This window comes from Leopardus geoffroyi, chromosome B3 (assembly GCF_018350155.1).
Source record: "Leopardus geoffroyi isolate Oge1 chromosome B3, O.geoffroyi_Oge1_pat1.0, whole genome shotgun sequence".
In the NCBI taxonomy this organism is placed as follows: Eukaryota; Metazoa; Chordata; class Mammalia; order Carnivora; family Felidae; genus Leopardus; species Leopardus geoffroyi.
The window spans coordinates 139075190-139099728 of NC_059337.1; the positions used below are offsets into that span (position 1 = coordinate 139075190).

General features: G+C 38.6%; 1 protein-coding gene across 6 annotated transcripts in view; it reads right to left on the reverse strand.

The window, feature by feature from the left end:
* The window catches only part of ATG2B (autophagy related 2B), a 73323-nt gene that overhangs the window by 37180 nt on the left and 11604 nt on the right, over positions 1-24539 (reverse strand). For 5 of the 6 annotated variants that reach the window (XM_045452000.1, XM_045451999.1, XM_045452001.1 and 2 more), the window contains exons 2-18: positions 24146-24308; positions 21037-21189; positions 20262-20364; positions 18583-18745; positions 17006-17185; positions 13652-13748; positions 13209-13394; positions 12038-12192; positions 11838-11943; positions 10451-10712; positions 9078-9228; positions 8155-8247; positions 7822-8010; positions 4783-5056; positions 3855-3957; positions 1793-1985; positions 1371-1513 (exon numbers count right to left, since the gene is read on the reverse strand). In XM_045452000.1, the coding sequence (XP_045307956.1) occupies positions 1371-1513; positions 1793-1985; positions 3855-3957; positions 4783-5056; positions 7822-8010; positions 8155-8247; positions 9078-9228; positions 10451-10712; positions 11838-11943; positions 12038-12192; positions 13209-13394; positions 13652-13748; positions 17006-17185; positions 18583-18745; positions 20262-20364; positions 21037-21189; positions 24146-24308 (2714 nt within the window). The remainder of the gene's footprint in view (positions 1-1370; positions 1514-1792; positions 1986-3854; positions 3958-4782; positions 5057-7821; positions 8011-8154; positions 8248-9077; positions 9229-10450; positions 10713-11837; positions 11944-12037; positions 12193-13208; positions 13395-13651; positions 13749-17005; positions 17186-18582; positions 18746-20261; positions 20365-21036; positions 21190-24145; positions 24309-24539) is intronic. The other variant, XM_045451998.1, reaches the window with a different exon arrangement.

The window sequence follows — 24539 nt, forward strand, 5'->3', positions numbered from 1 at the left end:
CTTAGCCTTACACATCCGTGAGCTCTTAGTTATTTCGCAACTATAAAAGAATGGTTGAGAGATCAGTGGTTTCCAAACCTTAGATCATGTGTAAACCCCTAACAGCTAAAAAAAAAAAAAAAAAAAAAAACAAAAAACTGTAAAAGCCTTCTGATGTGTCTATAAATTATATGCTTCAATTTATACATTATGAATATTATAAAGCAAATATATAAATTTTATAAGACTTTTTAAAAAGTTAAACAGAAGAACATTCTCTTCCTGCATCTCAATGGACTGTCCTATGAATCTATCTCATCATCAAGACAACTGAACTTGGTGGATCTTTCTTGAACTTAAATTTTCTAAGATCAACAGTCTTGGTCACAGGTAGGCAATAAGGAGATCCAGAGCTTATTAGTAACAGTTAAGGAATAAAGGGCCAGGGATATCTGATACCAAGTAAATGTGTAGCAGAAACAAAGGTGGCGCTTCTGAAAATAAAATAATAAAATAAAAAAAGTAAAAATGAGAATAGCATGTTTACATATGGGAAGCTAGTGAGGACAGACACTAAGAACATCTTTTTCTAGACCATCTTTCAGGTATGCTATAGAAGAGATTCCTTCAGTGTATAGGAACGAGGACAGTGACAAGAGGACTACTGAGTGCTTACTATATGCTAGGCAGAACTTTCCAAGTACCGTATCATCTAATCCTCTAAACAACGCTTTGAGACAGGTATAAGTTTCACCCACTTTTTTTTTTTTTTTTTTTTTTTATAGATGAGGAAACTGAGCTTAGGGAGGCCAGGTAAGCTAGGAAGGTCTTCAGAGGCTAGGATATTTCAACTCTAGAATCCCATTTACTTCAACATATTTGCTTGGTATGTATATTTAAGGATATTTATAATTAATTTAAACTGTTACATGCAAACTGACAAGTTTGAATTGTAGAATTCTAACAAGATGCTTTATTAAACTCTGAAAAAAGATGCTCCTTATACAAAGATTCTAGGATTCTGACTCCACCCTAGCACCTGCTGGCCCTCCATCCAGGACCTCCCAACTCTTTCCATGTCACTGCACACACAGAAGACATATTTTCTCAGTACCCTGTGGTAAGGTGACAGAGAGCAGCCAGCTAACGACGGTGGAGGAAATAAACATTTCACACACAAGTAACCGAGTTACCAGGCACACTGGTTAGGAAACTCTGCTATGACAACAGCCCACTGTAACGTTAAGTTTCATAATCAACAGCACACAAGGTACCCAGAGGTGGTAGATAATATTAAAGCAAGGAAAGAAAAGGGGGAAGTGGGGAAACAGGGAGGCGGTGAGGCAGAAAAGTCCAATCCCAAAGACTCAACGGAACGCGCTTAAACTCACCTATTATACAGCTTCTCATAAAAACTTTTATTAGGTAGTGTTATATGAGTGCTGGGTAATGTAAGTTCCAGCACATAGTGAGAATTGCTGATTGCTTTATCCTGAAACTCTGTCATTTCCACAGGGTCTCCTGGCATCACCATCTAAAATAGAATAGTTTGGTGCAAAAAAAAGCATCAAATGACCATTTCGTATTTAGAATTAAGAGTAGCATCTTCTCACCCTATCCATAGGACTTGGTATGTGAGCAAGTAAACAAACACATAATCACTTTTAACCAAGAAAGAAATAGGTATTATTCAGTCTTGGAGTTAAAAACCTAGTAAACGTAGTATACAAAGTACTTTTTAAAAATAAAGAATGAAAATGATTGGTACGTGATGGAGGATAATCCCTTCATTGCCTGCTCACTTTTATTTTACCTGCTCATTTTCAAACATGACTCTGCGAGAAGAAAAGGGAGATGGGGCTGGTCTTCGCAGGTCACAAACATCCTTTAGGGAATGAGCACCTCCTTCCTCTTCTTCCTGATAGCGGCCATCACTCTCTTCTTCCTCGGCTGCTATCCTCTCCAGAATGGAATGCATGGCTGGCGGATTTATTTTCAGTACAATTCTGACAGCAAAGACAATTTGAAAACTCAAGGTCTCAGTGGAAATGGCAAAGCTTTAACTTTTCTGCACACTGACACAAAAACCACTGACAACAGGATTCAGCTTCTCTACGAAGTCTAGTTATTGACACGTAACCGCTTGGGAGTGTGTTGTAACTTCGAAGTACAGAAGTAAATAAAACAGGGGCATTACCATTTTATACTTGGCTAACAGAAAAATCTGATCTTTTGAGGACACAAGGTGATCTGTAAATTTCACTAACAGCCAATGAATTTTACCTAAGAAGTCTATTTATTATCACGAAACCAAATGCTTCTGGGGTTTGTTCTGCTATCATGGAACACTTGCTTACCTAAGAGACCTTACGTTCTAGAAACTGTTCAAATGGAAAAGGAGAGGATGATAAGGGAATAACCTAGAACTGCAACGATGAAGTAATTCTTTCCTTCAGGAATTTCAATCATGAAAGGCTTGCAGGGTTGCCATTGTATGGAAGCTACAAACCTGGAATAAAGGAGCTGATGCCCTCAGGCCCTCCTTTCCTCCTCCCTGCTCATCACTAGTAAAGGATCTGCAGTCTGCCCTTCAACACCGCTATGAGGAGGCCTGATGCCCTCAAGCAAAACAGCTGTCGTGCATCTATAATGGGTTTTCCCCTAAGTAGGTGGTGCCGGTTGGCTCTAGTGACGAACAATGACCAATGTTTCCTAATTTTGATATTCTAATATAAAATGTGCTTCCAAATTAACTGAAGTAGATCCATTTCTTATGCTGGAAACTCATACAGTAAACTGCTCATTACCAGGCACGAACTGATCATGCCTAAGAGCCTGCAAGGCCTGATATACTGGTGGCAGGTAAAAATGGCGCTAAAGAAAGACCGCTTTAATTCTCAGGTTTCAAATATTCGGTTTTCAATATAATAAAAAGCCATTATTTCAAGTAAATGACATCCTTTCAAACATATCAAAGCCCACTATCAGGCCATTAAGTTAAATAATAATCTTGTTCTAATATCTACTGAGTAACAAGTGTGTTAATGAATAATCAATAGCCTATAATAAATATAATTATTTTATTAATTCTAAGAAATCCTGAAGTAATTTTTGACATCCACCTGTACACTAGAATCGCCTGATGTAATTTTGGACTATCCTGATGCCCACGCTCCATCCCAAAATCTCAGAGTGGAGTCCATGAATCAGTATCTTGTAAAAGCTCCCCAGATTTGTAAAACACTGTCACGGACTTTTTTTGAAAAAAAGAGATCACGGACTAGAAGATTCATCTGACGACTAACCAAATGATGCCACATGACTCTTCGCCTGTAGCCCTGAACGGTTTTTAAAACAGTTAAGGATTCTACTGTCCCTCTACTTAAACTGGGTAACCTGAGACCAGGGAATACACTTTAAACTTCATCTCTCACAATAAAGACAGACACCTTTCATCATAGAGTCATACACTCAATATGGATTTTTATTTTTTTTATTATTTTTTTTAACATTTATTTGTTTTTGAGGCAGAGAGAGACAGAGCATAAACAGAGGAGGGGCAGAGAGAGAGGGAGACACAGAATCTGAAACAGGCTCCAGGCTCTGAGCTGTCAGCACAGAGCCTGACGCGGGGCTCGAACTCACGGACCGTGAGATCATGACCTGAGCCGAAGTCGGACGCTTAACCGACCAAGCCACCCAGGCGCCCCTCAATATGGATTTTTAAATTGATTTTGTCCATCTTCCTCTGAGTTCTCGCATTAAGGGAGAGTATTTTTAAATTCATAGCCAAAATGTCAATTAAAAGTGCTACAGCAATTTATTCTAGAAACAACAGTCTCATTAAATGTCTATCATATACATCTGGTACTCACCGTGGCCAGTCAAAGTCATCTGATGATGCTGTATCTCCATCTACCCCACTAGACACATGGAAAAACTTAACAGATGATTCTCCTTTCTCTTCCTGGAATGCCCCTAATAAAACAAGACTGATTCACTAAAATGCATTTCTTTTCAAGTGCTAAGAGAAAAAGTAGTTTCCTCCTTACATAAGCAAAGGTCCTCTGGATGAGGGACACAGTGCAACATTAAGTTGTACAGCACTTACGCTTTTGTCCCTGTTCCATGGGTACATGTGGGGAGACAGGATGAGCAGATGAATTAAAGATGATGTTTTCTGCCCAAACTCAAATTCTTAAGGCACCAAGTTTAATGTGTAAGGTACATAATCATGACAGTAAATACAGCAGGTGCCACTTAGTGAGTGTCACTCAATGATTATTCTACACAAAAGTTTATGCAGCTCATCTAGGAACACAGGGATAATAACTATATTTCTTAAACGCTTTGTACCAAGCATTGTAAGAATTCCCTCCGTTCACAATAACCAATGCATGATTTTTCAGTCCATTTTACAAAGAATGACTTTCCTCCAGAATACTGAGTTTCCTACCACTGTCGATTAGATCAGATAACGCCTAAAGGCCCTTTAATGAAGTCATAATCAGCAAATCAACTGTAAATATCTGTAAAGATGTGTAAAACTCAGAACAAGGGAAAAGAAACTTTACAACATTCCCCTGTAGAAAAGTACTTTAACGAAGTGAATAATCATGCTTAGTTAACTAAAACAAAAAAATAATTGTATCCCATATTGGTATACAACACTGGAAAAAAGCCATTCCTCTTGTTTTCTAATGGTGTCTAATGTTACTAATATTGCGGACTGTCAGACTTTTTCATGTTTGTTTCAGTAGCGGTTATTTCTGGTCTGGCTCTTACAGGCACGTTCAATCTTACCAACTAGTTCTCTAAAGGTAAGTTCCAATTTAATCTGTTCTGGGGTTGATCCTCCTATAAATTCAGTCTTAAATTCTAGATCTGTGAATGCTAAATGAAGGATCTCCTTCTGAAGCGACTTCTTGAACCACGGTCCTCTTTCCTGATCTGACCGAAGATCGGGTATTGGGAAGCGGACTGAAAGGTTTAATGCCGGTGTGGCAACCTGGACTGATATCCGACAATTTGCAGGACTATGTGAATCATCCAGAAATACTTCGGTGAAAGCCTTGTGCTAAAACACAAAATATCAAAAATACGCCAAAATGTCAAATTAAGTAAATAAGCACAAACGATGTTAGTATTCAACAATATGTATAATCACTACTTCCTCATTCAGTATAAAGCATTAAAATAAAATTCAAATTAACTACTACCATGTTAATTTAGAGTAATGGAATTTTATAATGTAACAGCTATTGACAAAATTCCAAATTACTGGCAAAAGTTAAATCCTCATATAAAATCAGTCAAAATAAAAACTGAACCAAAGACACAGGTGCTATAGATGCATACATATATTAGTACAGACTAAAAAAGGACAGTGTGTAAAGTAGGTTATCAATAAGTCCAATACAGTTAAAAATCAACTTAACTTCCAATACGAAGAATTTGTCTACCACTATGCTACTTCAAAGGCTCAATGTGAAATTAGATACATTAAGCCAAATGCAAAGGCCCATCCATCCCTGACTCAATTCTGTATTTCCAGGCCGAAGCCCAGAGCCTGGCACAGTGTAAGTTCTAAATATTCACCAGATGACTCACTCTGAGCTCCCATCCAACCCAAGTGTATAAGCCCATCAAATGGCTCTTAGAAACCAAGACATGTATGTACCCTTTACTCAAAATCATGTTACAACAAAAGTATCAAAGAATATGCCCTTCAGATAAAAGTCTGGTTTTTTTTTTTTTTTTTTCTAAAATGCATTGAAGCTTATAAAGCTTTAGTCCAGGGGTGCCTGGGTGGCTCAGTCAGTTGAGCGTCCAACTTCGGCTCAGGTCATGACCTTGTGGTTTTTGAGTTCAAGTCCCACATCGGGCTCTGTGCTGACAGCCCAGAGCCTGGATCCCACTTCGGATTCTGTGTCTCCCTCTCTCTCTGTTCCTCCCCCACTTGCATTTCTGTCTCGCTGTCTCTCAAAAATAAAGAATAAAAAAAAAAAAAAAAAAAAGCTTTAGTCCAGACTACACTGCAGGTGAGAACACTCCCCTCTACTTCTTTTTTTTTTTTTTTTTTTTTTCAACGTTTATTTATTTTTGGGACAGAGAGAGACAGAGCATGAACGGGGGAGGGGCAGAGAGAGAGGGAGACACAGAATCGGAAACAGGCTCCAGGCTCTGAGCCATCAGCCCAGAGCCTGACGCGGGGCTCGAACTCCCGGACCGTGAGATCGTGACCTGGCTGAAGTCGGACGCTTAACCGACTGCGCCACCCAGGCGCCCCTGCTCCCCTCTACTTCTAGTCTAAACTCCCAGATTAGAAAGTCCCCTTCTTACCCTAGACTTGGATTTTTTTTTTAATTTTTTTTTTTTTAACATTTATTTATTTTTGAGACAGAGAGAGACAGAGCATGAACGGGGGAGGGGCAGAGAGAGAGGGAGACACAGAATCCAAAGCAGGCTCCAGGCTCTGAGCCATCAGCCCAGAGCCTGATGCGGGACTCGAACCCACGGACCGCGAGATCGTGACCTGAGCTGAAGTCGGACGCTCAACCGACTGAGCCACCCAGGCACCCCCCTAGACTTGGAGTTTTAACACACCTATCCTTTCTCTCCCCTATTGGACTTTGTAATACTAACCCCTATTCTCAGCAAAAATAACCCAAGAGATTAAGCCATCATCTTGGTACATCTACGGCCAACAGTAAACAACGCACACTAGCCCCACAGAACTTCAAATAATTAGCAATTGGTGACAACAAAAATTAAAGAACGCTGATTTAATGCAAATGCCCACCACTAACTGAGGGAGAAACAACTAAGTAGAAAAACAGCTTTTCCCTTTTCTTTTTATTTATTTATTTTTTTTTAAATTTTTATTTATTTATTTTTTCAACGTTTATTTATTTTTGGGACAGAGAGAGACAGAGCATGAACGGGGGAGGGGCAGAGAGAGAGGGAGACACAGAATCGGAAACGGCTCCAGGCTCTGAGCCATCAGCCCAGAGCCCGACGCGGGGCTCGAACTCACGGACCGCGAGATCGTGACCTGGCTGAAGTCGGACGCTTAACCGACTGCGCCACCCAGGCGCCCCTCCCTTTTCTTTTTAAACCAAAGTTGTCTATATCTGTTCCCGGTCCTTATAGCGCCCGAATTCCAGCCCCAAAATTCCTAACGGATTTCTTGCAAATCTGACTTACTTGCTTAGAAAAGACACCAAGCACCCGACAGATCTAAGTAAAGGTGACCTAATGCGATGCCCAATAACCCAATACTATAAATTAAATTCCCACCTTCACAAGTGTATCTTTCATCATATGGGCTACATTTTACAGGTAGACCAAGTAGTTTGCTAAATGCGTGAATGAGTTTTGCACAGATATTGTAATTGAAATTTATAAAATTTGGGCAAACACAGAAAAGGAAAGGGAATCTAATGCCACACTCTAACATAATCAATGCTACCAACTGGTTTAGTTCTATCCATTCTTTTTCTATACCTCAAGTTTATTTACACAGTTGTCACAAAAGTTTATGTGGAGTAACACATTCCACTTTTTCTAATACTCCTTCATGAGCTTTCTTCATGTTGCCCGTCTTTATAACCATCATTCAAAATGGCCACGAAAGTAATTGACTCCATATATTAGCAAAGCGTATTCAGCTAGTCTACCACCTAGGCATTAAAGTCTTCATTTTTCATTATTATGAATAATGCTGTTTTAATAATAGGCGCTATTTAAGCTATTAAGAATACTTAAGCCCAGAAATGATCCCAATAAGCCCATTAGCTAGCTATACTTACGATTAGTATTTGCAATGTTCTGAATACTTACCAGACTAATAGGTTTATTGTAGGACGTATACATGTGAGATGCCATCATTTCCACTGTAGTAAGTTTCTGTGGTTGAAGCAAGGAATTTAATCTGTCCACAATACTGATATCCAGCTCGCAGAACACTGGACTTAACTTAATTTGTAATTCTGCCTTCTGAGGAACAGAACTAAGTCTTGCTTGATTACCCTTTAAAAAAAAAAAAAAAAAAAAAAAAGGAAAACATTAATATAACCACTAATACCACAAAATGAAGTGAAAACCTTATGACTGTGACAAAATACATATCAAATGAAAATTTACAGGTGGTGATCACATAAAAAGGCCTCTTACCTGGGGTCCTTTATTCTCAGAATGCTTATAATGGAGCTGAAGACACACAGGGAGATGGGAATCAGTCCGCTCTTTGGAATGAAACATTAAAAGCTTACAAAGAAAAACAAAGATAAATTAAATGTAAGATATTAAACTATCATTAATTTCATGAATTAACAGAGGTGCTAATATAATAGTGGGAAAAGCTTAAGCTTTTTGAAGTCAAGCAAGAGGAGTTTACATTTCATTTTGGGCTCTTACAAGCAGCGTGAATCCTAGACAAGTTAGTTCACTCCTGGGATACTTAGGATCTCATCTGCAAAATGTACCTGAGAATTCAAGTAAATTAATGCCCAAGAAAGTACTCTGAAAATAAAATAACGTACAAAGTAACAACAATAAATGTTATCGTGAATAACTTTGAAAACTTTCTCTAGAACAGGTTTTAGAATTAGAAAAAAAAAAAAATCAGACTACTAATAAATGAACAAAAGACATTTTGCTGGTATTAAACAGTGCTTCTTAGCACACTGCAGGCATTCAGTATTTGTTGAATGGCAGAAATCTTCTGAAATTAATGGTACTTGGAAAGTTAGTGAAATGAAATCATCAGTCTCATAATCTGTCTGCCACTTTAAAACAACTCTAAATTAAAAGCTCTAACAGACTCTTACAATGACCTTGACTGCCGTACATTAAAATGTTCAACAGGGACACCTGGGTGGCTCAGTCGATTAAGCATCCGACTCTTGGTTTCAGCTCAGGTTACGATCTCACAGTGTGGGAGACTGAGCCCTATGTGTTGTCCGCATGGAGCCTGCTTCAGATGCTCTCCCTCCTCTCTCTCTGCCCCTCCCCTGCTCGTGCTCTCTCACCCTCTCTCTCAAACTTTAAGGAAAAAAAAAAAGGAAGAATCTAAAGAAAAAGTATCTAGCATTTACCTCTGTGTAGTGAGGAGGAACAGAATGAAAATCAGTTGGAAACAGGCACTCCAAAAGTTCCATTTGCCCAATGGACATATCCGTACTAAAATATCGGGAAGCTGATCTTTGTCTTTGTTCATAGGACACTTTGATGCCAGTACCTATAAATCTATTATAAAAAATGAAGCATTTAAGAGTACTCATGTACTTCTAGATTAACCAATGTGTTAAAGAAGAGTACACAAGTGTTGTTGAAGCACAATTATCCACCTATTCTGACAGGTTCAAGTTGTTAGTGATAACTAACATTCCTAAGGGTATTAACCAGCAAGACTGCTTCAAATTTCCCATTCCCTGACATAAGAAAGCAGTTCTGTCAATAGGAAATTATCCAGGATATATTTATTTCCCAACACTGACCTCTGTTCTTTGACATTTTAAAATTTACACTGCAGTGGACAAAAACTCTCATATCTGTAAAATATACGTAATAGATTCTTAAAATTGTCTAAAAGCCTCATGCAATATTTTTAAAACTTCAGTCAGTGGATCTCAAGTGTAAGCTCGTTTCCAGTTGTTGCTGCTTTTCTTGTATTTCCTACTGGCATATATTTGAAACCCTGTCAAAAATGGGGGTGGGGAGAGGTTTTTACAATTTTATTATAAATACTATGGTCCTTACCATAGAGTTTCTTTTGCTATGTATAAAAACTACTCTGTGTAGTAACTGTTAATACTTAAAATAAAAGGCCAAACTGTTTTCTAAAAATATTAATGTATGTGCCTAAACTATCATTTACAATATGAAAGATCACTTTGTTAAACAATATTTACATATTAAGAATATCATACTTACAAATTTAATTATCTCCTCACCTAGTAGGACTCAACTCAATCAACTGAAAAGATCATTGGCTATTTGGACGGCTTTAATTTTTTAAAGCAGAAGTTGAAAGTGCAGGATCCAGGCTCAAGATTAGCCTTGGTGCTGTCCCCCTCCCCACGGCAGAGGACTGGGGCACATCCCTTCTCATGAACTCACTCCACTCCTACCACCACTGCCATCTCTGCTGAGCCACTGACAGTAGGAACTATTTTTAGGATTATAATGGTGTCACTATTTTAACTGGCCAAATGTGGTCGAAAAAACTTGTCAAGAGCACAGAAAACTCCAGATTATCTCAATCTTCTATGTGAATTGTTTCACGTGGCAACTAACCTGAATGAGAGATTCTATGGTAAGCATGTCTGCAGCACTGAAAGAAACCTCACTCATTCCCTCGTTTCCAAGTAAAATGGGAATTAGAAAAATAAATGGCAATAGGTAGACACAAAAACCCACATCATCTGGTTCTTTTCCAAGGAGCATTAATAAATATGAGAGAATTCACCTAAGGTGATCGTGTTTGCAAGCTTCGGCAAATACTGCTCGGAAAGACTTCAAATCATCTGCTGAAAATCTTGCTGGGTCAATCTTTTCTATGCAAGTAAAAAAAGCTATCGCCAAAGGTGTCAATGGATTAAGGTTCAATGACGTTTCAGGTGGAGACAAAGGATCGATGTGAAGCACAGAGATGGAGAAGGTTCCCACAGCTAGTCTAAAAATAAGTTCAGGCCTGGATTCATCCACTGAAACAGATCTAGATGGGAGAGCTGGAACACATGGGTTAAAATGAGATACACGAAATACTTAAAAATAATCCATTGTATCAAAATTATAAAACATTTACTCGTGTTAGTTTAAAAATTTTTTTTAATGTTTATTTTTTGAGAGACAGAGAGTCGGGGAGGGGCAGAGACAGTAGGAGACACAGAATCCAAAGCAGGTTCCAGTCTCTGAACTGTCAGCACAGAGCCCGAATGCAGGGCTCGAACTCACAAACCATGAGATCATGACCTGAGCCGAAGTCGGACGCTTAACCAACTGAGCCACCCAGGCTCCCCTACTTGTGTTAGTTTTAAAAAACAGGTGATCACACGACAGTTTGAATGATATTTGATGTTAAACAAGATAAACTGTTAACTCTCTGCATTTTATATCCTGGATCCTTGATAGACATATGGAGATGCCTGGCTGGCTCAGTCGGTAGAGCACGGGACTCAATCTCAGGTTTATGAGTTCAAGCCTCATGCTGTGCAGAGATTAAATAAATAAAACTTAAAAACAACAACAACAACAATGGGGAGTCTGGGTGTCTCAGTCCGTTAAGCAGCTGGCTCTTGATCCTGGCTCAGGTTATGATCTCACGGTTGTGAGACTGAGCCTGGCATCAGGCTCAGTGGAGCCTGCTTGGGATTCTCTCTTCTCTCTCTCTCTGCTCCACCCTTGCTCATGCTCTAAGTAAATAAATAAATCTTAAAAAAAAAAAAAAAAAAAAACATACACACACGGAAACAAAACTTTTACAGTGATAAAACTGTATTGGAAAAGTCACAGATCAACCACAAGTTGCTCAAATTTTCCTGTAAGCCTCGTGTCTATTTCAAACCTGAGGTTCTCTTTCAAGAAAAGCGTCAGATGGTGGGTGAGACGCCTAAGCTGCGATAATAATATGAAACTTACATGCACTTTTTAATAAAAATATTTAAATACACAAAGACTACAAGTTCACATTTTCTTTCTAAATTTGGTTAAATGGCCTAGATCAAAAGAAAATCTTCTGAAGGGAAAGAAAAGCAGCGGCAGAATGGCATTTTCAAGAAAGAAACAATGTGTTTTAATTTTTAAATTTTTTAAAATTCTAGTGGCACTATCAACAAATGTCTTATGCTACGTACAAGTTTTCTGTAAAGCTGGTGGGGGCGCCAGGTTGGATGGCAATGCTGACCCTCTTACTGGCTGTTCTTTATGATGATCAAGGAAATCTCCCCACGTTGGCTGAAGCTGTAAAAGAATTTTTTTTTTAATCACATGAATAAAGCGTAGAATTTTAGAAGCCACTTTTCAAGCCGAGAGTAACAATTAAATAATACTTTACCACAGTAGCACTTAATGGAGATCCTGCTGGAGTATTTGTATATGTACTAGTTAACGACAACTCAAGGTCCACATTTGGAGGGTCTCCAAGGGGTGGAAGAGAAGAGAGACTATGGGACATGTCCATATCGGCCATGGAGAAGAAAACTTCTTCTTCTAGAGAGAATTAAACCTTGTCAACTGTGTAATTCATGTCTTTATAGTAAGTTAACATGTATTAATGTCATATTCTTCCTTCAGATTATCTGCAATACGGCGATGCCCTAAAGTTCACATTACTTCCAGTAGGGTACTTTATTTGGATCCAAGATATAAATGGCATAATAAAAACTCGACCAAATACAAGTTAACAAAGTTATGCTATCCTACTGGGGAACTTGTTTTGTGGTTTTTTGGTTTTTTCCCAAATATATGACATGTACTACATGGTATATTTTTAGGTGTCATGTGACAGTTTAGGAGTTAAAACCCAACTTTAAACTAGTATGAAGATCTTGCGATATCTGGTTTCATATGGATACAGCTTTTTCTTTAAAAACAAACCTGAATATATCATTTAGAATTCTATTTACCTTTCACTTTCTTCTTTCTGAAGGTTGTTTCACCCTAAGGCGAATGAAGTTTGTTATGGCCAAAATTGCTTATATACACTTTAATTTCTTAATTTTTAATTTATTTAGTTCAACATTCTGTATTTAAAGTGATTCTTATTATTTAAGGTATTAGTGCTTAAATAAATATTGTAAAACACCTGTAAATGCCAGGTTTAGTTGGTAAAGACTATATTTACGTATAATTGATAGAAGAGTAGAGAAAGGTTCCTAAAGGAATCTGCCATAAATCATTATACAAGTATGTAAGAATTTGACAAAATGAATAATTATCTCCAATTTATCTTTTGTGTATGCATTTTTGTGAATTGACTATCCTTAGAATAAAAATAAATAAATCATGACTTATGAAACAAGATTACACAATCAAAAAAAAGGTACATGTGCCAGTGCATCACTGTAATTAATGACATGGTTAGATCAACTTACTAACTGAAACCTTCTTATAGCACAGATCTTTTGTTCTTTCATTACTAAACTCCATTTCACAACAGCCAAATTGTTTACTCTGCTCTTTGATGACATTGTAGGAATCTAGTGTCAACGGTTTTAGTTGCTTACCACGGCTAGAAGGTGTCCGAGCAGATTCTGTCTCATAAAAGCTTTGCTCTGAAGATACACCCACGGAGAGGGAATCTTTTCTCAAATAATACCGGTTTAATTCCATCTGAATTCGATATTCGTCTTCCTGCTGCATAGGTCGGTTTTTTCTATCTTTATTACCTAATCCTATTTTGCTAGAATTTTCTGGAAGTATAGAAAGGAAAGCAAAGGAAAGCAAAACAGTAATTAAATCTGGAGTTAATCATCTCTCTCCCAAAACCCACTTGTTCAATACTAACAGCAACTTCATGCCAGTCAATTCAGAACTACCACTATTTAATATTAATCAGAGACCTATGCAGTAGTTTTAAGCAGCTAGCTAGAAATCATAGAATCTTTGATCTTGACCAAAAAATTTCAAAGTTAAAAATAATAACAGAGTAACCTGTTGCCATACTTGCCTGGTCCGGCAATAGCTGCTAACATATCCAAAAGCAAGTGCACCTGCCTCGGTGACAGGAATAGGTGAATAGAGTCTATCTGTCCATCAATATCCAACTTCAAAACAAAAAACAAAAACAAAACCACTCAGGATAAACACTCTTAAAACCTCATCACCACAAATCCCAGTATATTTTAATGCACGGAGATCAACACAGATTAGTCAGTCTTAAATTATTTTACGTAAGATTCCATCCACGAATTCACACAATCTAAATAAAAAGACTTATAGGCCATCAAACTGTTGTTCTAAGAGGGAAGATCCTCCTGAGAAATTCCATATTGGCAAGTCCAACGTCACACTTTTTGTCTCTGTGAGCTTACTATAGAGTATTTAAGGTATTTGAGGCTTTAAGACACAGCCACTAAGAAAGAATATCAAGTTAGTAGTACAGTTTTCCTTCCCAGCAGGACTTCAAGACTCGAGTCATAATCCTCAAAGCTGGAGTCACACCAATAGCAAATAAAGTTGGCTTTCCCCAGTTTGCCCACTTGCTAGCACAGCACTTGGGGACCCTTCCCTATCAGCAGCGTGCCTCTCCAGATGCCCCGTATTCCACAAAGCCCACTCCCCGCTAAGTAGGAAAGCATAAGCCACAGCAGAGATGCCAATGGAGTTGGGCGATCAGGTGAACTGCCTTGCTCTTTTCCAAGTCTTTGTCCAATTTTCCTCCTAGAAATAAGAGCCCACCCAGTCCCATCCTGATTCCCGTGGAGTATATTCTGACAAAAACAATCACTCCACTCTCTACACCACATTCTAAAAAGTTGAATATGCTATGGCCGCCTTACTTTTCATTCACCTCCTCTTAGTCCTAATGCTAACACTCCCATTATCTTTATGCCATTTTGCAATTTAAAAGGAATTCAATTAATAAAATACATTTATATTTGGAAAATGGCACCTTCCCCAGGGGAAAAAGCAAATTTCCTCTGATTCTAAAAACAAAAAATATTGTATTATATAGTAACTCTGAGAAATGTCCATGATCTGAGAATATAATAACATTCTCCAATAATAACAATCATCACTATCACTTTTTGTTTTTGCTTTTTTAAGTGCTGGGGCACTATGCCCCAACCAGCATGGGATTCTCTCTCTCTGCCCCTCCCCCACTCATGCTTTTTCTCTCTCTCCAAATAAACAAACTTTAGCAAAAATTAAAAAATAAAGTCAAATAATTTCAAACTCAATATGACACGGTAACTGAAATGAAATCTCTATAAATTCAATACATACAAGTCCTCTATATTCTTATATAGCACATTCCTGAAAGTACATGCTAAAACTGAGTATGTGAACCATAAAGCTTACACACTATTTGGGGTGGGTACCAGTCTCAGAGAACTTAAATAAATAAATAATAAAATAACATAACATAAAATATCTTTCATAACATTTTGAACTCACAGTTGAAAGACGTGGGTCTAATGAACATCAGAGGGACTAAAGATCGGGCACTTTGAGCACCCCTAACCAATGCCACCTTTGTCTACACTGTATTGTTCATGAGATTTACATTTCTCAATGCTAACATCTAGAACTTTTATTTCTCCATTTAGTCTTCATTTTCATTAAATAAGAACAATATGTACTCAAAAATCAAGTTACTACCGCAAAAACAATTACCATATAGGCGAGGAGAGTAAGATCCCCAAATATCACACACTGGCTGGCAATCATACCCTCACGCAGTGATTCCAGGTGTTATTTGTCACCTAACACACACATGTCCAAAAGCAACATCGAAAAGGCACTTATGCAAATCAACACATAGTGTGCAAAAGTCTGGGTCTGCCCAAAGATCAAGTATATAAATGCTGAAAACTATATTTAATCAAAACAGAACTATAAAAGTTACTATGGTTCTCCCTTCTTAGAGAAAGAGTAAATGCACCCCCCCAACCCCGCCCAGAGGCAGGAGTGTGTTAGTTTCCCAAGGATTTTAGCACATCGGGGGATTCCCTGAGGGTTTAAACACACCTACAGCTTTCTCGTGTTATTTTATGAAGAGGCTTTTAAGAACTGGAGAAAGGAGGTCCTAGCACCTAGGGTAGGACAGAGCACTAAACGAAGGAGAGGGAGTCCTCAGAAATAGGAAGGCTGAGGTTCTGATTATCCCCTTCCCCTGCCTCCACCTCTAGCCAGGAGTGCCAACCCAAGGACGGGTTGCTGGAGATCCTTCAATCCTCTGAAAATCCTACGTGCATTCACGTGCACTCAGTTGCTCCCTCTCCCATGCCCCTCCCCCCAGCAATGTCTATAGCTCTCATTATATGCTGTATTAAGGCGAAGACAGTATTCCACTCTTCTTTGCATCTCCCCGAGAAGTTGCACAGGGCCTGGCACACAGCACTCAAACACCTACAGCTAGTTAGCACAGTGAGTAAAATGACTAAATCCTGACATCTTCCTAATTTAAACTACATTTTACACAGATTATATAGCAAATTAGCTTTCAAAGTTTGAAAATAACACGCCACAAATACGTTTTTAACCAGCTACACAAACACAAGCTTCCTGATTCCCCAGCAGACCGCCCAATACTGCTCCCTACAAAACAGGTGTTGTCTTTACAAGCTCTACAAAAGCCATGAGTTACCATGGGGGGGGGGGGGAAATCAATCTCTTTTCATAAATATTCCACAACATAAAAACAGTCATTCTGTTCAAAACGCACAAAGGTGGGCATTTTTACATGCATACAATTAAGCACCTTCTACAGTCAACTTCTTGCTTTCCAAATCTCTTCTCCTAAACTTACTTTTGTGATAACAGATTCCTTAATAAATTGCTAGTTTCTGAACTAACGAATGTTTCTGAACCGCTTGAGTGCAGGAAAGTGAGTGTAGGAGACAGTGCTAAACCCAAGCAGCAGCAGAAGGGCAAAGGCAGTCCTCACGTGAGCCTTAAGACGGGAGGACAGAGGCCCCAGCGGAGAGTAAGAACGCTGACTCCAGGACAGTGGGCACCCTAGTTACAGGACAATCCAGTGACCAATCGGTGAGACCACTGCACAGATTAAAGAATGCTAGGGGCGCCTGGGTGGCGCAGTCGGTTAAGCGTCCGACTTCAGCCAGGTCACGATCTCGCGGTCCGTGAGTTCGAGCCCCGCGTCGGGCTCTGGGCTGATGGCTCAGAGCCTGGAGCCTGTTTCCGATTCTGTGTCTCCCTCTCTCTCTGCCCCTCCCCCGTTCATGCTCTGTCTCTCTCTGTCTCAAAAATAAATAAACGTTGAAAAAAAAAAAAAAATTTTTAAAGAATGCTTGTACTTTGTTTTATTTTCTATAGTAAAACAAAACAAAACACTTACCTTAGCTCCAGGAAGTACTTCATTCTGTTTCAACGTGAGACTCAACTCCAACCTACCGATCAGCCCTCCAATCTGCACTGGGTCAGAAGGTGCCATCTCTGGTAAATTTCTAGTTAGTTGTGGGTGTGGCTCATAGACAATTTTGGGATTCCAGCTAGGTGACAGCTTTGGCTCAGTTTCCTACAATGAGGCAATAAGAATAAAATAATTCTTGGGAATGCAAGGTGGTGCAGCCACTCTGGAAAACAGTATGAAGGTTCCCCAAAAAGTAAAACTAAAACTACCCTAACGAACCAGCAATTGCACTACTAGGCATTTATCCAAGGGAGACAGGTGTGCTGCTTCGAAGGGACACATGCACCCCCATGTTTATAGCAGCCCTATTGACAGTAGCCAAAGTCTGGAAAGAGCCCAAATGTCCACCTATGGATAGATGGATGGATAAAGAAGATGTGGTATATATACACACACACACACACACACACACACACACACACACACACACACACACACACACACACAATGGAGTATTACTCGGCCATCAAAAAGAATGAAATCTTGCCATTTGCAACTACGTGGATGGAACTGGAGGGTATTATGCTAAGTGAAATTAGTCAGAGAAAAACAAAAATCATACGACTTCACTAATATGAAGACTTTAAGAGACAAAAGAGATGAACATAAGGGAAGGGAAACAAAAACAATATAAAAACAGGGAGGGGGACAAAGCATAAGAGACTCATAAATATGGAGAACAAACTGAGGGTTTCTAGAGGGGTTGTGGGAGGGGGAATGGGCTAAATGGGGGAAGGGGCACTAAGGAATCTACTCCTGAAATCATCATTTCACTAGATGCTAACTAATTTGGATGTAAGTTTTAAAAAACAAAAAATAAAATTAAAGAAAAGAATAAAGTAATTCTTTAAAATACCTTAGTGTAAATAAACTGAAATGCAAAATACAAATGTCAGCATAAGAGTAAAATATTTGACATGAAAAACTTATTACGTGACCATGAATAAACCAGTATCTTATAGCTAGCATGAAACAGTAGTAATAAAGGCAAATCATGGAAAAGGACTTTATGGAAAAAAAGCACAGTATCTATTCAAATTATAGCAATAAGAAAAAATAGACATTCTGTAATCATGAAAATCTGAAATAATGCAAAAGATGAATTATGGAAGGACTGATTTATGAAAGGACTCTCTACTCTCAGAAAGGATTAATAAAAAGTTCTTAATTATAAAACGCTTTTAAGCTGTAAGTTTTCAGCACTATTCATTATGTAAGGTAATGTGAACACTGCTTGGGATTTTATCATAAAAGGGTATTCGCGGTCATCATACCACTTTCCCCCAAAACACAGTATCCTATGTTATACACCTCACAGGTAGGAAAGGCATCAATCGTAAATAGGAGTATTTTAAAAACCCCGAAAGGTAGGCATCACTAAATATTTGTGTTAACTTCCAGATCAGATGGATCTGTATACCCCAGCAAAACCTAATAGCCCCCATTTAAACCTTTTACAAATCTAGGATTTAGCGTTTGGTTTTTTGTTTGGTTTTTCTTACCACTGGTGCAGTTGAACACACTGGGGAGGATTTTGCTGACGCAGAAAACTCATCCCAGAAGAGGGCCACTCCGGAGAGCTGCAGCAACTTGTGCGCAAACGCTGTAGGCTGATGCACGTTCATTCCTGCGGACTCATCAGCAGCTTCGTCACAGTACACGGTCCTGCACGTTCAAAACAAGAGCATTTGCACAACGCTCCGGAGAAAACCTACTTGCAAGCCTAAGAAACACACACAGCCTTTTCACTTAAAGGATTGTTCAAGTGTTAGCACAACTGAGAAAATGAGAAAAGGTAACGTGGTCAGCATTACGGTGTTTTACTATGGGAAAACGTTTTTACCAAGAGACCTCAGCCACAGGAAGGGTAATTTTAGGGGGCCCTAAGCTGGCGGGGGGTGGGCGGGGGGGGAGACGGGATTAATAACTGCCTAAAGTTCGTCTCCAGGAAAACAATCCCTGTGCTCCCTCACAAACCTATCTTGGCTCCAAGGCACGTGTCTGACATGAATGGCATTTCTTGAACTCTTCCGACTGTTCATTCCAGGAGTTCAGTTTAAACGAAATACAGAAAGTAGTTCTACGTGCGTGAGATTTCAGTAGCTTTTTTAATGTACCATTTCAGGGAAATGCAACCTAATTTCAAAATTCTGTTGACAAGAACTTTCACGGGACACTTGGGTGGCTCGATGGGTTAAGCATCCAACTCCTGATTAACAGCTCAGGTCATGGACTCACAGTTGGCAAGATTGAGTCCCCACGTCAGGCTCTACACTGACAACGTGGAGCCTGCTTGGGATTCTCTCTCTGTGCCTCTCTCTCTGCCTTTCCCCTGCTCAAGCTCGCTCTCTCTCAAAAATAAATGAATATAAAAAAAAAATAATAACCGTTTCACTAATACGTATGATGTTTTGTGAAAGACAGAAACCGTATCTGCTCAAAATCTGGCAAAAGCCCCCAGCAGATCTGTATACGACAGGGCCGTATACTGAGCACTAAGTGTCTTTGGTGCTCGGTGTACATATTTCATCCCGTGTGTTTCTGCAGGCATTCGTAGCACATTAAAACACACGCGAACAGTGACAACCTCAAATCAACACTCGAAAAACGTGTACATGAATCAATCTCTGTTTCAGAGCTGTTTAGAAGGTTCCAAGCGGGCAAAACCACAAAACTAAGTGCTGGTTTCTATATTTTTAAGGAAATTACTATCACACATATTGACTTTAAGATGCTCTCACAGAATCCTCAAAGAAAACAGCAGCAGCTTTTTCATGCAAAGCAGCACTTAGACCAAGCAAAGGAAAGCAAAAAAGCCCCTCATACTAATGAGACATGCCAAAACAACACATCGCTCACATGAAAAAACTCCAACAGGAGGGCCTTAAATTCAGCAGCGCTCAACTATTCATGATTTTTATTTGATACTAACTAAAAAGAGAACCATTTGCTTTGAATTCAGTATTATATACAAATTATACCCCAACTGGCATTTTAAGTTTTCAATAATGGGATTAGAACATATCTTGGAGAGCAGTGCTTTACTGTGAAATCATACCATGTATTAACAGCATCACCTCTAATCTCTAAAAGCATCATAAAATCTAATGAGAGACTTAGATCTTACCATTTATAAAAGAAAAGAATAGGGTCATTTATTCTCAGAGATAAGAAGTCTTACCTTTCTATTCGAATTTCAAGTGCAGTTCCAGTTTTGGAATTTTCTGGCACGTGTTCGATTCTCAAGACAGTGTCTATAAAAGTGACTTTTACTCTTCTTAGCACTAGAGTAAACAGGTCACCGTCAACATGAGACCATACGTATACTCAATAAAAACTTCTAATGAAAGGAATACAAAATAAAAAAGTTGTATTTCTTTCCTTAAAAATCCCCAAACCTTAAGTTTGGTAATAAATATTTTGTCTTACTGAGTACCTACTATGTCATATCTCAACAGACACTTGGGTACAGCTAACACTCTCTGTTGAATTAAAACCCCTTACACAAGCACAATAAAATAAACAGGAGAAACTAGGACACAAAGGACATGAAATTAAATCAGATACAATATTTAAAATAACCTCAATTCTAAAGTTTTGAAGTGAGAACAGTAATTCTGTTTAAAAACAAATCACTCCATGGGGCGCCTGGGTGGCGCAGTCGGTTAAGCGTCCGACTTCAGCCAGGTCACGATCTTGCGGTCTGTGAGTTCGAGCCTGGAGCCTGTTTCCGATTCTGTGTCTCCCTCTCTCTCTGCCCCTCCCCCGTTCATGCTCTGTCTCTGTCTGTTCCAAAAATAAATAAACGTTCAAAAATAAATAAATAAATAAAAAAAAATAAAAACAAATCACTCCAACGGATTTACCTTATGTGAGACTTACTAAATGAAAGGTACTAATATACTAAAAACAAAACAAAAATCTAAAATTTTTGAAAATATTCAATAATGCCAAACCTGTTTCAATGGTTTCAGCAAACTTTTCAAGTCCTTCAAAAGGCTGGGATCCTTCTCCTTGTTCATCCGTTAATTTCTGGCTAAGACATTCTTTTGCCAACTGCATACTGCTGGTCATGAAACTTGACCAATACATAGGCTCAGAACCAGTTGCTGCAGAAAATATAGATGAATTCTAAATAACTTCTCATAGTTCCAACAAAGCCATTTCGTAAAATGCCACATTTGAAATAAGTGAATTCTTAATCCTCCAAGAGATATTTAGCATCATGATGTTCCCTAGGCATAGAATACTCTAGAAATCACTCTTGCAAGAGATTCAACCACCACCTTATAATAACTGAGAAGAAAAAATAAAAGATCACAGAACACATGTCCAGAGACCTGTGTTCTCATTAAATGATACACATCTGCCAAATGTTAATTCGCGAATTCGTTCAACAAGTATTTAATGCATGCATGGTACTGTTTAAAAGTCTATAGAGTAGAGGTCAGCAAACTTCTTTGGCAAGGGTCAGACGGCACAGATTTCAGGTTTTGTGGGTCCTTGGGTCTCTACCGTGATGACTCAACTCTCTCACTCTGGTGCAAAAGCAGCAGAGAGAATAAATGAATGAGTATGGTAGTGTTCCTACACCAATTTACAAAAATAAGACAGACCAAATTTGGCCTACAGGCCAGAGTTAGCTGACCCTGCTGTAAGGGATCCAAAAAATATTAATTCTACCCTCCCAGAGCCTACAATATAATAGAAGAAATATGTTGCGGGTAAGATGAATTAGTAAGCAACTATGCAATGTCAACAGAAAACACAGCTGAATCGAGAGGTTAATTCTTCTCCCTGACAGAATGTAACAGGAAATCTGGCAGAGCTGGTAGTCGGTCGAGGCTCTGGAAGGGGAGTAGAAATGTAGACAAGATAGAAAAGCATCCTTGGAGGGATAGATGAACTGGGAAAAATCCTTTCTAGATCTTCCCTCATCAGAGAGCTGCACCACACTCTCTTACGTTATCCAAAACAAAGTGACAGAGATCACTAGAATTCTTGCCTTCCAAAAATGGAATTTAAAAGCCCTTCTCATGGAATATTTTTAAAGTAAGGGAGAATATTTGACTTTCCACAGGGAAAGTATTATTATATCTAGTCATCATGGTTAAAAAAATATTACTGTTAATTAAATGCCATTATCAAGGAGGACTTCCATGCACAGACTACCAATTTTCAAACTACAGGTGCCACTGATTCCAGGAAGTACACTTTAAACTTTGGTGTTCCAGACAGCACTTGGGCTTATACTCCGCCAGGTATATCTTGGTAAACATCACTTGCCATTGAAAGAATTTAAATTCAGAATTTAAGATGATTCACGTCACGACTCTATTGGTTTAGAAAATACACATACGCTACACACACACTCCGAAGTAGAAAATCTTAAGCTACAACATAACACGAAGGTTCAGAACAGGGACTCCACAACTAGGTTGCCTGGGTTCAGATCCCATCTTCCCACTTAACTAGCCGTGACCTTGGACAAGTCTGGAATCTACCTCTGCTTCAATTCCCTTTCTGTAAAATGGAGATAATAAAAAATATCTATTTCAAAGAGGTATTATAAAATAATATTTGTACACCATTTAGAACAGTATGTGGCATCTAAGAAGCACTATACACGTTGGATACGTCGGAAAACATCACGCATGTAATTAAAGCTATACCACACACACGTACTTGTAAATAATGACTTACTACCACTTTAAAGCTTTTCCCTCCCCAAGTTTTCTTTTGAAAATTTTCAGTCCTAAGAAAGAGGTGAAAGAATGGTACCATGAACACCCACACAGCCTTCACTTAGACTCATCATGACTGTGTCACACGCACACAAATACACACAAACTCTCATCCTTTTGCTGAACTATCTGAAGGTAAACCTCAGGCACCCTAACACTCACTCCTAAATACTTGAGCATACAACTCCTAAGAATACAATGAACATTCCCCAGCAAAAGCTCAGTAAGGATAACACTCCCAAGAAACATAACCCTGGCAAAACATTATCTTCCTTACAGGCCATACCCAAATTTCCCTAGCTGTCTCAGTAACATCCTTCGTAGCAAAAGCAAAAACACAGGATTAACTATTGCAGTTATTTGTGTCTTAGTCTTTTTAATCTGGAACAATTCCTCCACCTTTCTTGTCTGTAGAATTTCCTTATTTTGGATTTGTCTGCCTTCTTCCTTATAATCTGATTCAGATTAAGCACTTTTAACAGGAACGGTACATATATGATGATGTCGGTTTGATCCACTATCAGTGAGATTAAGTTTGATCACTAGGTTGTCGTGATGACTGTCAATTTCTTTCATTGTGAAAGAAACATTTTTCTCTTTGTAAATAATATGTAATCAATGGGAGGTATGCTGATACCATCTAAATATGAAGCTCCTCAACAACTTTCACCAAACGATGTTAGAATTCATTGATGATTATCACCTGTATCAAGTGCTTTTTTTTGTATTTTATTTTTTCTTTTTGCCATGGTGGCCAAAAACATGGTTATGGTCTATCATCTTTTTCTACTCTATGAACTAGGTATCCTACTGCAATAAAGACCTTTCCCTTCTTCCTGCCTCTCTTACATACTGATTACTTATTTATAACAATATAAACTTAAAGAGAAATTTTGTTTTAATTTAGTGTGCTATAATCCATTATTGACATTATTCTTTGTTTACTCAAGTATTCCCAGATTTGGCCAATGAGAGCCCCTAAAGCCCAATCCTGTGTCCTTTTAACATTTCTCCATCAATCTTTGAGCAATTCCTTTCTTTCTGGCACAATACTCCGAATCTTTAAAACACGAGTCACTTTAGATAATCAGTAACAAATAATTAAACCAAATCATCATTATACCAAAGTTCCTGCAGGGCGAGAAGTAATCCTAAAGGTAAAAATCACACACACCCAAGTCCTAATATTTTTATCTACTGAAAAGCTCACAAATACAATGCTAAGTAATAAATTAAATACAGAATTTAATACAATTAGGTTACTTTCCCAATCTCTGAGGAATACAAATAGAAACAAATCAAACAAACACAACACACGTACCTAGGCGAGGTCTAGGCCGGAAGACCATTTCTAGCCCTTTCACTTCCAGTGCACAATTATCCTGTAGCAAGGAGACCCATGGAACTGACAGAGAAATGGACTGTATGAATCCTTCAGTGACTTCTAAAGGCGCATCTGCCGACTCCAGGATCTCATTGAGACACTAAAGAGAAAAAAACATGTACATTTTGAAATCACAGGGACAAGAATTCCAAATTGGTAACTTACTCAAAGATGCTGAATATGCTCATATAGGTGTCAGACACTAGGGATTAAGAAAGCAGAGTCGAGGGGGCACCTGGGTGGTTCAGTTGATTAAGCGTCCAACTGCGGCTGAGGTTATGATCTCACAGCTCATGAGTTCGATCCCCACATCAGGCTATGTGCTGACAGC